Source organism: Oncorhynchus masou, chromosome 13, assembly GCF_036934945.1.
Source record: "Oncorhynchus masou masou isolate Uvic2021 chromosome 13, UVic_Omas_1.1, whole genome shotgun sequence".
Lineage (NCBI taxonomy): Eukaryota > Metazoa > Chordata > Actinopteri > Salmoniformes > Salmonidae > Oncorhynchus > Oncorhynchus masou.
The window spans coordinates 14484589-14503322 of NC_088224.1; the positions used below are offsets into that span (position 1 = coordinate 14484589).

The 18734-nt window shown below is 43.1% G+C and overlaps 1 protein-coding gene across 1 annotated transcript in view; it reads right to left on the minus strand.

Annotated features, from left to right (window-relative positions):
• LOC135551771 (protein tyrosine phosphatase type IVA 3) overlaps positions 1-1463 on the minus strand; it is a 19827-nt gene extending 18364 nt beyond the window's left edge. Inside the window, exon 1 of the mRNA XM_064982991.1 lies at positions 1170-1463. Coding sequence (XP_064839063.1) covers positions 1170-1274 — 105 coding nt within the window. The 5' untranslated portion in view covers positions 1275-1463. The remainder of the gene's footprint in view (positions 1-1169) is intronic.
• Positions 1464-18734: the final 17271 nt, after the last annotated feature.

Genomic DNA, 18734 nt, shown 5'->3' on the forward strand with positions numbered 1-18734 from the left:
GGGAGAGAGAGAGAGAGAGAGAGAGAGAGAAACGAGAGAGAGAGAGAGAGAGACGAGAAGAGAGAGAGAGAGAGAGAGAGAAAACGAGAGAGAGAGAGAAAACGAGAGAGAGAGAGAAAACAGAGAGAGAGAGAGAGAGAGAGAAAACGAGAGAGAAAACAGAGAGAGAAAAGAGAGAGAGAAAACGAGAGAGAGAAAAGAGAGAGAGAAAACGAGAGAGAGAGAACACGAGAGAGAGAGAGAGAGAACACGAGAGAGAGAGAGAACACGAGAGAGAGAGAGAGAGGAGAGAGAGAGAGAGAGAGAGAAACGAGAGAGAGAGAGAGAGAGAAGAACATGAGAGAGAGAGAGAACACGAGAGAGAGAGAGAGAGAGAACAGAGAGAGAGAACACGAGAGAGAGAGAGAGAGAGAGAGAACAGAGAGAGAGAGAGAGAGAGAGAGAGAAGAGAGAGAGAGAGAGAGAGAAAACAAGAGAGAGAGAGAGAAATAGAGAGAGAGAGAGAACGAGAGAGAGAAAACGAGAGAGAGAGAGAGAAAACGAGAGAGAGAGAGAAAACGAGAGAGAGAGAAAACGAGAGAGAGAGAGAACACGAGAGAGAGAGAGAACACGAGAGAGAGAGAGAGAGAGAGAGAGAACGAGAGAGAGAGAACGAGAGAGAGAGAACGAGAGAGAGAGAGAGAGAGAGAGAGAGAACACGAGAGAGAGAGAGAACACGAGAGAGAGAGAGAACACGAGAGAGAGAGAGAACACGAGAGAGAGAGAACACGAGAGAGAGAGATGGAGAGAGATGGAGAGAGAACACGAGAGAGAGAGAGAGAACACGAGAGAGAGAGAGAACACGAGAGAGAGAGAGAGAGAACACGAGAGAGAGAGAACACGAGAGAGAGAGAGAACACGAGAGAGAGAGAGAACACGAGAGAGAGAGAGAGAACACGAGAGAGTGAGACAAACGAGAGAACAGGGAGAGAGAACAGGGAGAGAGAACAGGGAGCGAGAGAGAGAGAGAACAGGGAGCGAGAGAGAGAGAGAACAGGGAGCGAGAGAGCGAGAACAGGGAGCGAGAGAGCGAGAACAGGGAGCGAGAACAGGGAGGGAAGATGAGAGAGAGAGATAAAGGAGCAAAAAGAACAAGGGAGAAAGAGAGGGTTGGATAGACCAGTCCTCACCTCAATGAAGCTGTTCAGGGTGGAGTTGGTGGGGTTGTGCGTGATGAGTAGCCGCATGTTCTTGTAGCACACCTCGGCAGGCGCCGGACGGTTCATACGGGCCATGTTGACAACCGTTACCCAGCTGGGGGTGCGAATGCAACACGGACAGGGACGCACAGGGGACACAAACTGGTGGACCACGGACGCCACGGTAACTGGTGGGCTGAACTCCTCCGAAAACTCCTCTTCAATCCTCTTCTCAGTCCTTTCCCTTCTTTGAAAAGATCCGTCCTCGGGTTGGTCGATCCTCTGGGGTCACTGTGGTTGGTTTAGATGAGGAAGAGAGTAGCCATGGGCTTGGGGCTTTCACTGAAGAGTAGTGGAATAGTTAGTCCAATCACCCCATTAGAGTTCCTGAGAGAGGGTCTTACAGTGAGAGATCTAAGGGGGTGGAGAGTCCTGGGAGGCAGGGAGCCCTTCAGTGCAGGGTAGTAGGCTGAGAAGGCAAAGCAGTGGGCATCCTCCCCTGGATCAGTCTATGCTCTGGGATGTTGCGCGTGGCAGTAGTCTCCAGTCTTCTGCAAGAACGCCATCAAAAGCACAGCGCCAAGGATGTAAAACTGTGTGAAAGGGGAAGGGGCAAAGGAAGACAGAAGAGAGTTATCGCTGATAAATCTGAGACAAACAAGACATTGGCTGCCTCCCGGTGAAGGACAATGGTGTTTCCCTGCTTTCTCTCATTCCCCCAACTAGCACTATGTAAATAAACTGATTGATGATGTGCAACATCAAATAATGGTCTAATGTTTCAATGAGCAACAAGGGCATTCATTTCACCTCCAGTCACTGTTTTTGCAAAAAAACAAACATTTGAAAAACATGATTTACAATTGCCCACATCCATCCTGATTCAATAATAACATTTACTAGCCTACAGCTATGCATTGTGAAACATTGCATTGATGACACACATGCACACTTATACAGATTAACTTTATATCCTCAAAATATAATTCAATCCGTGCAATCAAAAAAAGACGACAACCCCCCCCCCCCCAAAAAAGGCGCACCTTTGTTCACTCCGGCGAGTTAAAACTCCCGGTGTGAACAAAACATAATACTAGTCCGCATCATAGCCGTATATTTAGAACAATATGGCTTTGGTCCACATCCACAAAATCTTCCAACTGCTCCTCGAATAATGGATAGGACACAGACAGACCAGACAGCTTTCAGTGTGTACAGGGTTGATAATAAACCCGACATAACCCTCGAAGAACAAGCGCACGCTGATTATAAATGAGAAGAGACCTATGTGGCCAAACGAGTTTATGCGCGCGTCTCTACCTCTCTCTCGTTGCTCTATCCCCTCCCCGTGCCGCTTACCTTACGCAGCTCCGATTGGAATCCTGTTGTTCCCAAGAGAATAAGAGGAGGTAAACAGTCTCTACAGCCGACACCAAAATGCCTTTTTTCTCAGACGGTTGAGACGGTTCAGACTTGATTTATGGCACGTAGTACACTGTCGCCTACTCCGCTACACTCCATCGGTCTGCAACTCCTATCACAGCAAAGCAGACACAGCCTCCTCTACCCATACGAGAGGGAGGGAGAGCCACCCCCAACTATATACTCCATCCCATTTTCATGATTCAGTTCTCATCTCAGTATTGGTAAATATATCCAATGCAAAACCGCCAGAAACTTGCTCACTTGCAGCACGAAATCAACATTGTGAGGAATGTCTTAAACTTTCTGCCACTAATAAATCTTGTATTTATTATTCTACTTGACGCATTCATGTCGCATGAGTTCGTTGAGGTTATGAGAGAGTAGGGTTGCACATTTTGGGGAATATTCAGAGGTGGAAACTCTCCGTGGGAATATACGGGAATTAACGGAAATATATGCAAATTAATATTAATACAATTTTTTTTTTTTTTTTTGCATTGGATATATTTACCATATCACATGGAGACAGAAACATAAACCTTTTACCTTATAAGTATACATAACAGCAAATGATTACATCCTTCCAATTGAAGAATTTTATTTTAGTTATGAATTGAACATTAATTAAATGAGTTGAGTCTTCCCATGGGATGATTTCACTGAACAACAAAAGAAAGATAATATTGAATGATCCATCGCATCTCCCAAAAACCTTTTCAACTGTTTGTAAAATGATAGTCTAGAAACTAGAGCTTTGGTTGTGTTAATCTCAGGCTTCCATGTCTTCTCCCTGGACTTCCTCAATGTCCACCTCTTGAACATCAGACTCTGAGGCCTCATCTTCACTGTCACTTTTCAACCTTGTTGAGGATGGCTCGTTGTCAGGCTCAAAAAGCCTCAAATTTGCTTGGATGGCCGCCAATTTTTCAACCCTTGAATTGGTCAGCCTATTGCATGCTTTGTTGTGTGTGTGTTCCCAAACAAGGACCAGTTGCGCTCTGAGGCGGCTGATGATGGTGAGATTTGGAGGATGATGGAGGCAACAGGGGGAAGAGCCAAGGTGGCGAGACACGGTAGAGATGACACCATAGGCCTTGTTGATCTCTGCACCCGCCAGGATGCTCTTGCCAGCATACTTGGGGTCCAACATGTACGCTGCAGCGTGTATGGGCTTGTATTTCATTTTTATTTCACCTTTATTGAACCATGTAGGCCAGTTTAGAACAAGTTCTCATTTACAACTGCGACCTGGTCAAGATAAAGCAAAGCAGTGCGAAAAAAACAACAACACAGAGTTACACATAAACAAACGTACAGTCAATAACACAATAGAAAAATCTACATACAGTGTGTGCAAATGTAGAAGAGTAGGGAGTTAAGGCAATAAATAGGCCATAGTGGTGAAATAATTACAATTCAGCATTAACACTGGAGTGATAGATGTGCAGATGATGATGTGCAAGTAGAGATACTGGGGTGCAAAAGAGCAAGAGGATAAGTAACAACATGGGGATGAGGTAGCTGGGTGTGCTATTTACAGATGGGCTATGTACAGGTACAGTGATCAGTAAGCTGCTCTGACAGCTGATGCTTAAAGTTAGAGAGGGAGATATAAGACTCCAGCTTCAGACATTTTTACAATTTATTCCAGTTGCTATGGTGATCATTGAGCTGAGATAAGGCGACGCTTTACCTAGCATAGACTGATAGATGACCTGGAGCCAGTGGGTTTGGCGACGAATATGTACTGAGGGCCAGCCAACGAGAGCATACAGGTCACAGTGGTGGGTAGTATATGGGGCTTAGGTGAAAAAACGGATGGCACTGTGATCGACTACATCCAGTTTGCTGAGTAGTGTGTTGGAGGCTATTTTGTATATGACATTGCAGAAGTCGAGGATTGGTAGGATAGTCAGTTTTACGAGGGTATGTTTGGCAGCATGAGTGAAGGAGGCTTTGTTGCGAAATAGGAAGCCGATTCTAGATTTAATTTTTTATTGGAGATGCTTAATGTGAGTCTGGAAGGAGAGTTTACAGTCTAACCAGACACCTAGGTATTTGTAGTTGTCCACATATTCTAAGTCAGAACCGTCCAGAGTAGTGATGCTAGTCGGGTGGGAGGGTGCGAGCAACAATCGATTGAAGAGCATGTACTTAGTTTTACTAGCATTTAAAAGCAGCTGGAGGCCACAGAAGGAGTGTTGTATGGCATTGAAGCTTGTTTGGAGGTTTGCTAACACAGTGTCCAAAGAAGGGCCAGATGTATACAGAATGGTGTCGTTTGCGTAGAGGTGAATCAGAGAATCACCAGCAGCAAGAGCGACATCATTGATATATACAGAGAAAAGAGTCGGCCTGAGAATTGAATCCTGTGGCACCCCCATAGAGACTGACAGAGATCCGGACAACAGGCCCTCCCATTTGACACACTAAAATCTATCTGAGAAGCAATTGGTGAAGCAGGCGAGGCAGTCATTTGAGAAGCCAAGGGTATTGAGTCTGCCGATAAGAATGTGGTGATTGACAGACGAAAGCCTTGGCCAGATCGATGAAGACGGCTGCACAGTACTGTCTTTTATCGATGGCGGTTATGATATCGTTTAGGACCTTGAGCGTGGCTGTGGTGCACCCATGACCAGCTCAGAAACCAGATTGCAAAGTGGAGAAGGTACAGTGGGATTTGAAATGGTTGGTGGTTTGTTTGTTAACTTGGCTTCCAAAGATTTTGGAAAGGCAGGGCAGGATGGATATAGTTCTATAACAGTTTAGGTTTGGAGTGTCTCCCCCTTTGAAGAGGGGGATGACCGCAGCAGCTTTCCAATCTTTGGGGATCTCAGACAATACGAAAGAGAGGTTGAATAGGCTAGTAATAGGAGTTGGAACAATTTCGGCAGATAATTTTATGGAAACAGGTGAATTAACACTGCTCAGTTAGCAGGCTCAAGCAAGCTAAAACCCACATGGTAGCAAAAACTAACTAGCAGAAATTGTTAACATGTAAGAAATTATAGTTAAATACTAGTTAACAAGAAATCATGTATGTCATATAACATATATTCACCCCACCCGGTATTGTAATCAAAACGTACCAGGAAACATGTAGTCCTTGGCTCAGACAGTGTAATACTGTGGGCTCAACAGCATCTCATTAGTGTGCAAGATCTTGAGAATCAGCTCTACATGTGATGGAAGAATGCACTGTGCATGCAGAGGGTTGCAATTCCATTGAAATGGGGATAGTTTAACCAAAATATGCCACAAGACCTAGAATTGCCTTATGTGTATCCAACAAAAAAGGTTCGCTGTTATAAGCTAACTTTTTTGATGAATTTAAGCAAAATTCCCCAAATTCCAGGGCTTAACTTCCCATGGAAAATTTCAGGCAAAATTCCAGAAATTTACCAGAAAGTTTACGACCCTTTGCAACCCTATGAGAGAGAGTGAAGTTCTGAATGGAGAATGACTCTACATTCCCAAGCATGGTTAATATCTGTGGCAATGTCACATCAATTCCAGACATTTTGTGAATTAGACATTATTGAAAGAGGTCCCATTTGAAACATTACAAGGGCCTCTTTGGAACCAATAAATGAATACATATCCAGTAAAGTACATTTGAAGAAGGGAGATATGATGCTCTTGCTAGATTAAGCAAAATAAGGAATTGGGTTGCTTGAAGAAAGACGCTGACCCGACATTTCATGAGGGCCCAGGGGAAAACACCCTGTCCTTAAAAAGAGCACTGGGAGTGAGCAGTAAAACAGTCAATTAAGGGGTCAGGTCCTCCACCAAAAAAATCCATTACATGTTTGGCTGGTCATTTGCACTCCAAATAAACAATGAGAGTAAAGTGATCTAACTTTCCCATCTGTGATTTTCGATGCCTCGTCTGTCCAGCAGCTCTCTCTTTTCCCCCTTAGCTCCCTTTCTAAACATCAGCCATGCAGTTCTAAGGCCTGACCTCTACCCATTTTGCATGCCCAGGCAGCTGAACCACAAGTAAATAGAAAAACGAGTCTATACCACCCTGACAATCATGCTTGATGCTTGAGCAAACAATGAAGTCCCAGCCCTATAATCTTAAAGTGAAGTGACAAACTGGGATTCTAGGTGGGTAGATGAGCAGAACAGGCAAAATTAAACAAACAGAAGAACACAATTACAGGCTGAGGTCCCAGAGTAGGGCCCAGTTCCCAGAAGTCAGTGCAGTACAGCGGGAACTATGGTGGAGCTTAATTGTGTGTTGCTGTGATGTGTGTTTGTACCAGTTAGACTCAAGGGTCACATGCAATCAACAGGAGAGAGAGAGATCAGTAAACATCCTTAGAAGGTACAAGGGTGATGGGTGCACACACACACACAACAGGTGGACTGACCGGCTAAATTAATAGAGGGAATCTGCGGTAGAGGAAATAGTGCCACTGTCCACCCCAAGGCCGTTGTTACTGTTTATGTTGACGAAGCGGATGTGAGGAGCTTCATCCAACATGGTAAACAAATTGCAGTATAAATTCTGCTGTTCTATCGCATGTGCAATGATGTCTGAGGGAGGGGGCTGTTTCACTATTAAGGATTCCAGTTTTAAGTATCTAGGGGTGTTAAACCCACATAACTAGAATGAGTTATTTTTCATTCTATTACTATTGTAGAGACACCCACTCACACATGCATTATCCTCCATTGGGCTCCTATGCCCTTAATAAAACGGACTGGAAGTCTATTCCTCCCTCAGGACAATTACCCAGCTGTTTCCCACAAGGGTAACATGAATAAATATTTACAGTGACCATTTTAAGAGCAGCTGTTGGTATCAGGGACCCGGGTATGACAGCACTTAAATAAACTTCAACGTGAACGTGTAAACCTCAAATAAACTTTAAATGAACCTTAAATAAACCTCAACGTGAAGGAGATAGGGGATTGGTGGAGGATGAGAAGGAGGATGAGGAGGAAGAGGAGGATGAGAAAGAGGAAGAGGAGGTGGAGGAACAGATGCATCCCTAGTGCTCGTGCACCCATGTCACATTGCTGCAACGTGTCCTTATGGAATCTGGAGATATATATTTCTGCACCTTGACGGTGGTGATGGTCACAGGGAGGCCTGCCTGGAAGTCTCAGCTCAGAATCTGTTTTCTAAATTTGGAGGACACTCAGACTTGGCGTGTGGTTGGTCCGATAGGTCGATTTGCTATTTTGAAATGGCAAGTCATATGACTGTGCCGAGATGGTGTCCTCCTTAAAATGCTGCCGTTTCTTATTATGAGAGTGACCTCTTCAAAGTGTGATGGTTTAATCGCTGTGGAGACACACGATATGAGAGGTGTAAGAACAAGTGAGTGTAGCATCATGCGGTAGGGTGACAGTTGTACTGATTGTAAGTGGTTTGGGTGCCTGTGTGTGTGTGTGTCTGTGTGTGTTAGTGTGTGTGTGTGTGTGTGTGTGTGTGTTAGAGGTCGACCAATTAATCAGAATGGCTGATTAATTAGGGCCGAATTCAAGTTTTCATAACAATCGGAAATCGGTATTTTTGGGCGCCGATTTGCTGATTTCTTTTTAGTTTTTAATTTTGTTTTCATACCTTTATTTAACTAGGCAAGTCAGTTACGAACACATTCTTATTTTCAATGACTGCCTTGGAACAGTGGGTTAACTTCCTTGTTCAAGGGCAGAAGTAAAGATTTTCACCTTGTCTGCTCGGGGGATCCAATCTTGCAACATTACAGTTAACTAGTCCAACGCAATAACGACCTGCCTCTCTCTCATTGCACTCCACAAGGAGACTGCCTGTTACTCGAATGCAGTAAGCCAAGGTAAGTTGCTAGCTAGCATTAAACTTATCTTATAAAAAACAATCACTCATAATCACTAGTTAACTACACATGGTTGATAATATTACTAGATATTATCTAGCGTGTTCTGCGTTGCATATAATCTGACTGAGCATACAAGCATATACATTTCTAAGTATCTGACTGAGCGGTGGTAGGCAGAAGCAGGTGGGTAAACATTCATTAAAACAGCACTTTCGTGGTTTTTGCCAGCAGCTCTTCGTGGTGCATCAAGCATTGCGCTGTTTATGACTTCAAGCCTATCAACTCCCGAGATGAGGTTGGTGTAACAGAAGTGAAATGGCTAGCTAGGTAGCGCACACTAATAGCGTTTCAAACGTCACTAGCTCTGAGCCTTCTAGTAGTTGTTCCCCTTGCTCTGCATGGGTAACGCTGCTTCGATGGTAGCTGTTGTCGTTGTGTTGCTGGTTCGAGCCCAGGGAGATGCGAGGAGAGGGACGGAAGCTATACTGTTACACTGGCAATACTAGTGCCTATAAAGTGCCTATAAGAACATCCAATAGTCAAAGGTTAATGAAATACAAATGGTATAGAGGGAAATAGTCCTATAATTCCTATAATAACTACAACCTAAAACTTCTGACCTGGGAATATTGAAGACTCATGTAAAAAGGAACCACCAGCTTTCATATGTTCTCATGTTCTGAGCAAGGAATTGAAACGTTAGCTTTCTTACATAGCACATATTGCACTTTTACTTTCTTCTCCAACACTTTGTTTTTGTATTATTTAAACCAAATGGAACATTTTCCATTATTTACTTGAGGCTAAATTGATTTTATTGATATATTATATTAAGTTAAAATAAGTGTTCATTCAGTATTGTTGTAATTGTCATTATTACAAATAAATAAATAAAAATCGGCCGATTAATCAGTATCGCCTTTTTTTTGGTCCTCCAATAAATCGGTATCGGCATTGAAAAATCGTAATCGGTCGACCTCTAGTGTGTGTTACAGTGTTTAACCTCCATGTTCAACAGGGTTGTTTTGACACCCGGCACTTCAGTGAGGCTATTTTGAAAAACGGGGACCTGATGCTCTCTCGACTGAAACTGAACTAAAAATAAACCTGGCAGCTGCTTTCTGATGCATTTAGGCCTGCGGGTACAGAAAGCTGAGGGCTGCACAGTATGAGATAGCATGGGAGAGTGGGGAGGGGAGTGCATGTGTGTGTGTGCACTTGTTTTGAAATCAAAGATGCGCTCCATGAAGTTTGAGCAATCCACTGACCACTGCCTTTTGAAAAAGTGAAAATTAAGATGGCATCGGCTAAACTGGGATATTAGAAAATTAATATTATTGGCATGGAAATGGAGACTCAAATGGAGGGTTAAATTAAATTAGCAGTGTCAAATCCTAATTTTCATCAAATACCTAACATGTTCAGGACTAGCTACAGAATTGTAACGGGATATGTGATGCTCCCTTATGAGTAACACCTCGGAAGGAATTGTTTGACTAAAATGAACATGAAGATAACGTTACTTCCTCTCAACGAGGAAGTGACAATTGCAGGTGGAACATAAGAATGTACAAAATGCTATGTTATTAAATGTAATACATTTTTACTCCATGAGGTAAACCAACAATGTGAACGCCACCATATTGTCTTGTTTCCCATCCTCTCTTATTGATACAAAACAGGTGAGTTTCATTCAAAGTGACACTAGATTTCTAAGTCGCACCTGTCTCGAGCAATGACAGAAGATCTGAATTATACAATATGGCTGGGTCGTGTGCAGAGGGGAGAGGACAATTTGAAAATGGACTTCGACTAGGACTAACTGAATTTATCCATTATGAATCCACACAGATTCTGACCTTCTATTGCAAAATGTTTCACTATGGTGTGCCCTGCTGAACATGGCCCTGAACTGAACTAGGCCACCTAAATGCCTTATGTAACCTGTCACATGGTGGGGGTTAGTATTTTTAGTCGTTTTTACCAGTCGGGGCTCGGGGTTCAGGCGAAAATGGTTTTGGCTTTCACCCCCTCAACATGGCTCCCGAATTCCATCATCTGACATTTACATAACTTGACCCTTGACCTTTGAATGTGACCTTTCCCAACTGAGGCTGGTCCTCCACTGACTGTCATCACGAGGGCAACAAAAAAGACACCCGCCATCGATCAACAACATACAGAACTGGCGCAAAAGACCAGCCATGGTATGTCCATGTCCTAAACAGATGAACACAACATGTCCTCCATAGTAAACTGAGTAGGCCAAGTTGGCAAGCAACCCACAGTGAAACACATTAGTCATCGTTGCTGATTAAATTACCAGAGTAATGATGGGGATAGGGAGGCCATAAGTACTGATCTGAATAGGGTTGCCTTCATAGGCCCATAATGGAGATTGTCTGTAACCTGTTGTGAGGCAGACAGTGGATGCATCCAAATCATCTCTCCTACCTCCTGAAGTCTGCACTCATTCACTAATCCCCACACTATTAAACTAATTGGATTGGTGTTTACATGGGGCTAGCGGGAGTTTCCTTTCAAATCCATTAACGGATGTGAACACTTAGAAGAGAAAGGAGAGATATTCGGAACACACCACTGCTGTGAGGATGTTAGCAGCTTCTGCAGACAGCAGTTTTTAGAAACCACTCATTTACAGCAGGGATCCACTTACAATGTCATTTCTCCTTAACAATTAAAATGTTCACTCCTGACACTGCAACCTAGCAGATAAGGTGACAATTCAATCTTATAACACAATCACGGTTAATATACTCCTTCCACCCAAAACCAAAACATCCTAAGGTGATTAACTAGACCCAGTAAGGATGTGCCTGACATTACACCAGGCTAAGCCTTCATATTTTTATGAGGCTAAAAACACTGGCTTAACAGCTATAGCGTAGTGGCTAATTTCTGTTTATAGCCAAGTGCCTCAGACACGCCACAGGACCATATTAAAACCTCTACTTGGCAAGTTGGCCTTCGTCCCCAGGCCAGAAGGGCGTTTTCAGACAAAACACCTCACAATGACTGGGTGTGTGTTAAACAGGGGGGCTTTGTGCATCTAAGTGGCATTGACTTATTCAGTGTGTGTGTGTGTGTGTGTGTGTGTGTGTGTGTGATTCATTCTCTGTGTGTGACTATGTTACGTAGTCTGAGGAAAAACAGGTCAGTCAGACTGAGTCGTGACTGAACACAAAAAAACATGATTCACTGACAGACAGCTCTCTCTCACCCTCTATCCTTCCCTCCCCACTCCCACCACTCTCTCACCCTCTATCCTTCCCTCCCCACTCCCACCACTCTCTCTCTCTCACCCTCTATCCTTCCCTCCCCACTCCCACCACTCTCTCTCTCACCCTCTATCCTTCCCTCCCCACTCCCACCACTCTCTCCCTCACCCTCTATCCTTCCCTCCCCACTCCCACCTCTCTCTCTCTCACCCTCTATCCTTCCCTCTCCACTCCCACCACTCTCTCTCTCTCTCACCCTCTATCCTTCCCTCTCCACTCCCACCACTCTCTCTCTCACCCTCTATCCTTCCCTCCCCACTCCCACCACTCTCTCTCTCACCCTCTATCCTTCCCTCCCCACTCCCACCACTCTCTCTCTCACCCTCTATCCTTCCCTCCCCACTCCCACCACTCTCTCTCTCACCCTCTATCCTTCCCTCCCCACTCCCACCTCTCTCTCACCCTCTATCCTTCCCTCCCCACTCCCACCACTCTTTCTCTCATTTCCCTCTCCCTAGCTTACTTTCCCTCTCCCTCTATGAATGTCAATTCAGTCAGCTATTACGGAACTGGCTCTCGAGCAGAACGGCAAACAGATCTCTGACACGACAACGCTCACAGCAGCAGAGGTACCAGGGGAAATCAAATCACACTAAAATTAGAAGATAGTTGGGGGAACGCTAAAAGAAAAATGCATAAACTAATAGGGAAATCACATAGACGCTGTTAGCTAAATGCTAACAAGTGAAAACGAACATAAACTCAATTGCAAAGACAGGCAAATCCAGCTCAAGTTATACAAGCATAGCTAGTAGCTACCAAATGTCATTTTCAGTGAGTGTGGACATCTACAAGCGAAAGTGAACCATTTTTTTGTTGTGATGCATGCTTTTCGAAAGGAAGAGCAGCATGTGTACACGGAGCAGAGGGGAGAAGAAAAGAAACACTAGTATGAAGCAGAGGGGGAAAATGTCAGTTGTACAGACAACATGCTATTTACAAACAAACAAGTGACTGGCTCAACTGTTCTGGGGAACTACTGTAAGCTTCATAATGTAAAATAATGTGACAGGTGAAATGAAGAACGCAATCTGCTTTATCTCCTAACGCAGTACACAAGTTGACTGCAGGTACTAACTTAGAAAGTAGCTACAAATATTCAAAAGTATTTGAAAACTTCAAATATATATATATTTTTTGTATTGACAGTACTGAAAAACCTTTGTGGCTTTTTCCAAATACCAGGTATATAAGATATACCGCCTAAGCCTACCTAGCACGTCCTTTTTTTGTTTGTTTTTGACAGCCAAATCTGATGCCGATTCCAGTCATTGTTTTGAATCAAGATTGTTTTTAACCCCGTGCTCACTTGACTGTGAACTGTGTCACAGTCAAGGCTATTGGTGCAGAAGAACAGGTCCAGAGTTACTGGCAGGCATACACACTATATACCAGACAACAGCAGAGCACCGCTTCCCCTAGAGAGAGAAAGAGAGAGCGAGCGAGAGGAAGGGGTATGGGGCAAAGGGTGAAGGTATGGAGGAAGGAGAATAGAAATACAGGAAGAGGGAGAAAGAGGGGGTCGAGAGAGAGAGTGATGGGAGAGGAAAGAAAGTGAAAGAGAGATGGAGAGGAGTTGTGTCGGCGAGAAGGAGAGGGCCGGGGATTTGACAATGAGAGATTTTTATCAATCTGTATTATAAAATCAAAACCTTTTTTTCTATTTAATGAATGTTTTTCCTTGTTGCTCTCAGATTCGGACTTCCCACAGTAATCAGTAGGTCATGATTGTCCCATCGTGGTTTTGGTGGGTGGAGGGGTTAGGGAGGTCTAGGGAAGGATAACCACACCACAGGAAGCCCCTCTGCCTGTCCTAGGGGAAACATCAGCAACACTCATGGACACACCGCAGAGAGACCCCCCGGAGTCCCCGCTCAGACCCTTCCCTCGCCCCCCTCGTGCTGTCAGTAAGGGGTCAACAGTGCGTCCCGAGTCATCATGGCCAGCATCCCCAGAGAGCTACAGAAAGTACTGGTCGATAGGAGGAGCTGAACTCACAACAGGACTACTAGGCCTAAGTCTCCCTACACAGAGCTGCTCAGGCTTTCTTTTCTTTTTGCTTTTGCTTTTTTTGGAGGGTGGATCAGCTTAATATTGCGGAAAGAATGTTTCTTCCAATGTAATTGTCTGCATCATTTCCAATCCCCCATATTTTTTGGGTAAATATATATATCCATACACACATGCATATATATACACATATATACATACACATACCTATATAGACATTCATACTTTTTTAAAGAATATACCTTTATTATTATTCCCCACAAACCCTTCCGCCGATCCCCCAATTGGAGTAAACTAATAAACACTTCTGCTTCTACCTTCAATCCATACATCTTATACACACTCTACAGACACAGTCTACTTTACAATAGTTCTCTCTTGTTTGTTCTTAGTCCTTCCTCTATTTCTGATGTCCATCCAGTTTGATGATTTCTATTTGTAACTATGCTATTTCACAAAAGCTCCGAACCTATATACATTCTACAGATCCCTTATGCCCTACATTGTTTATCTTGTTATTAGTCCCACCCTTCAGCTCCATTCAACCCCTCCCATCTATCGCTTAACACCATCCATTTCAGATTTCTACTTGCCATATATTTTTCAACTGTGCTGTGATGCTTCACAAAATAATTGAACCTTCCTATTCTCATAGCTTCTACAGATTGTAAATTAAAAATAAACATTTTTGCTAAAATAATGATTGTATTATTGATTGATTGACTCTGGCTTTTCAAATCACCCAGTATTGTTGTCTGTAGTGTTTGTTCTCGGCAAATGTTGCAATTTATCAGCCATTCCTGGACCTGTGACCAAAAATGAGCAACATAGGAACAATACCAAAATAAATGATCTATTGACTCTGCCTCCTCACAGCAGAATCTGCAGAGCTGGGAACATTGTTATATATGGGGGATACAATCTATTAGTTGCAAGAATTTTGTATAGTAATTTATATTGAAAAATTTGAAGTTTTGAATCTGGCGTTGTTTTGCGTATCAATTCATAAACCATGTGCCATGGAATGGGTACATCGAAAATCTCTTCCCAACTATTTTGCAATTTATATGGCACAACTGTCAGTCTTTTGGTCCTTAAATGAAATTGGCATATGTTTTTATTTATCACACTTTTCGTTAACTATTTATGTTCTTTAATACAGGGCCGACATACAAGTTCCTTACTTTTTCCCCCTTCTACTTGCCTCTTCCATTTTTGTGGTAATGCTGCAATTAATTGGTTGTAATTTTGGGTAGAGCAGATATTTCCATATGTCTGTATTAGCTGCATGTGTGATAACTCCACCAGTCCTATTTATGATATCATTCACTAAAAGGAATACCTTTTTTTTTAAATTTCTTCGATAAATACATTTTTTTTTAATCAATTAGTATATTTGAATTTAACCACAATATTTGTTGTACTATTTGTGTCGTCCATTCAGGTGGATTAAACTGAAATTGCAACCAACTTTCTAAGGCTTGTTTAAAAAAATAAAGATATTTTGGAGATGATTTCCTTTTCAAACAACCGAAAGTGAGCAGGTGTCATCTGAATAAAGGGAAAAAGGCCCTTCTTGAACATAGGATGAGACATTCGTACCATTTGACTAGAGAACCAGTTTGGATTTAAGTATAACTTTTGTATGACCGATGCCTTTAGTGAGAGTTCTAATGCTTTAATATTTAATCATTTCTGCCCACCAAATTCATATTCGTTATATAAATAGGCCCTTGTAATTTTATCTAGTTTGCCGTTCCAAATAAAATTGAATATTTTTTGTTCATATAATTTAAAAAGCAGGTCACTAGGTGTAGACAAAACCATAAGCAAATGGGTAAACTGTGATATAACTAAGGAGTTAATCAGGGTGATTTTTAGTAGGCTTTGATTAAATTTCCAATATCCTCGCCCACGTGGAAATTAAGGTAAGAGAAATATATATGCCAATTATGTGATGATCCGACCCCTATCAACACTTTTAAAACTTTTGGTGCTAGAGAGAATGGTATAACAAAGTAGTCAAGACGACTAGCTTGATTAAGCCTCTGCCATGTATATCTCACTAGGTCAGGGTATTTAAGCCTCCATATATCCACTAATTCCAATATATCCATGACATTCATGATTTCCTTAAGTGCCTGAGGGTGAGAGTTTGTAGTGTGATTTCCTTTACGGTCCATAAAGGTATTTAAAACCGTATTAAAATCTCCCACCATAATAATAGAGTCAATTCTTATATATATTTTAAAAGAAGCTTGGATCATCATTATTCGGACCGTATAGGTTAATAAGCCATATCTGTTTATGGTCCAATAACATATTTAAAATAATCCATCGACCCTGAGGATCTGTTTGGACAATTTGCACATTTGGATCAAAATTATTGTTCATTAAATCCATCACCCCTTTTGAATTTCTTTGCCCATGGAATAAGTATATTTTGCCCCTCCTAGTTGTTTTTCCACAAAACTTCATCTAAATCTGTTGAATGGGTTTCCTGTAAACAATAGATATTATATTCCTTCTCTTTTAGCCAGGTAAATACTGATTGTCTTTTCTTATTATCTGCTTGGCCATTACAATTGTAACTGGCTATACTTATTTCACCACTTACCATAATGAGACACAACTTTAAATTCTATTTATCAAAATATATGTTTGTAAACGTACCATTAAAAAGTAACATGACAATGGAGTGTCTATATTGCTGTACCATGATCTTTGCCTTTCTACTAAGTAAACCTCCAATTGGTCCCTACTATTACACCCGCTAAAAGCCCTCCTCATCCCGAGTTGTTTTGTCATCCCAATGCCCAGCAGACCACCCTCGACCCCCTGTATCCCATAACCCATAACCGACTGGGATCCATCCTTTGGAAAGAGCACACAGTGCCATTTACCGAATTGAAGTAGATTAACTGCCAAATGCATTTCCATCGCCCTCACCTCGATTTGTATTATATATATCTGTGGATCATCCTCTATTGTCCCTAACATCTTTTACTTCTTCGCAACAGTTGTGGGATACACACATACACCCACACACACTCAAGCCATACCCCTAGACAACCATAAGCTCACTTCCTCAACAATTGCACCACCCCAGAGCCCAACTCAAGACAGGTCTTGAATTACAAATGTACTCGCAGTTGCAGCTGCACGAGAAGGTCTGCAAGACCGCACAACAAATTAGGCAAAAATTAAGAGATTTTATTTACCATTGTCACATCCAAGATGATGCAGGTCAAATGTACACCTCTACCCTGAAACCCCCACAATACGGTCACCTGTATTGACCATATTCCCAAGCATCTCCATGCAGTCCAACTTTGATTCTGTTCCACTAGGGTCACAATAATATACCCCCTCTCTGAATGTCTGAGTGTGACCCCCTCCCCATGGGTTACTGCAGCTAGTGTTGCCAGCACTGCCACTGCCTGGGTGGGGGAACCCCACCGGAATCCCCACCGGCTAGGTACAAGGTCATCAAGGTTCTCATTAGCAGCTTTGAGAATTTCCTTGTATAGTATTCTCTCCCTCAGGCTTCCCTGGAATTGTACCAAGGGATAGCCTTGTCACCCACCATCACAGAGGGGTAGCCTTGTCACACACCATCACAGAGGGGTAGCCTTGTCACGCACCATCACAGAGGGCTTGCCTTATCACACACCATCACAGAGGGGTAGCCTTGTCACCCACCATCACAGAGGGGTAGCCTTGTCACCCACCATCACAGAGGGGTAGCCTTGTCACGCACCATCACAGAGGGGTAGCCTTGTCACGCACCATCACAGAGGGGTAGCCTTGTCACGCACCATCACAGAGGGGTAGCCTTGTCACGCACCATCACAGAGGGGTAACCTATGTCACACACCATCACAGAAAGGCCATCAGATGGGAATTCATGTTTATTTGAAAATTAACATGAATAGAAGTTAAAATGCTTTAATTTGGTATGAATAAACATACATATTTACATTACTAAATGACTGGACATACTTTGAATGTTTACAATTACCAAACTGCATTACTGAGAACTAAAATAGTCCTATTCCTCTCAGTGGACATGAGGATAACCCAACCTCACCAATACCTCCCACTTGCACCGGCTTTGGGCTACACTATAGCTTTGCTCCAGAAACCGAAGGAAGCGGCTCACATTCCTGCTGTGTTTTCAAGGGGATATTCCCATTCCCTGCATCTGCAGCTGGAAGATTTCAAATGACACACACAAAGCTAGGCTAATGTCACAGAGCTTCCTGTCTCAGAGAGTCACAGCTGGAGCCACTGGAGCCCCAATCTGCAGAGAAAACACCATGACTGCCATTTGGGATACACATCATGAGAGAGGGGAAAAGACCAGGACCAGGCAGCGGGGAAACTACCCCCCTCCTCAGCCCCCTGTCTGTTTGAACTTCAGAGAAACATAGACATACTCTCCAGTCTCTCTCCCCACAGCCTCACCCCAGTACTGCCTTGTTGGAGGGGAGGGTCACCTCAAATCTGCATTTATTCGGCTTCCTCAAAATTGGCTTTAAGGATTAAGGCCAAGTCTCATTCCTCAAAGTGAGTTTAGTAATGTATTCACTTTCCTGGAAATTATCTTGAGTGTATGTATGTGTCTATACATGTGTGTGTGCAGTCTACGTCATTGTGCCCCAAAGTCTGAGAGTTGAATTAGTGACCTACAATGCTTGGAGGGCGAGGGAGAAGGGGAGAGGCCAACTCCTCGGGGAATCCTACCAGAGCTGTTTAAATCTCCAGTCTGAGATCTCACTCTAGCGCAACACATCCTCTGTGCCACACAAACCCCCACGTTTCACTGCAGAACTTTTAACCCCAAAAATCTGACATCTAACTGTAACAGAACTTTGGTGATGGTTAACAACACTGGGCTAAAACATAGGGCTGTCTGCCACGAGCCAGAGAGTGTGTGTTTCAAACCCTACCACCCCTCCTCTGATTGGAATAAACTAACAGACAACAATACTTCTACTGCTACTTTC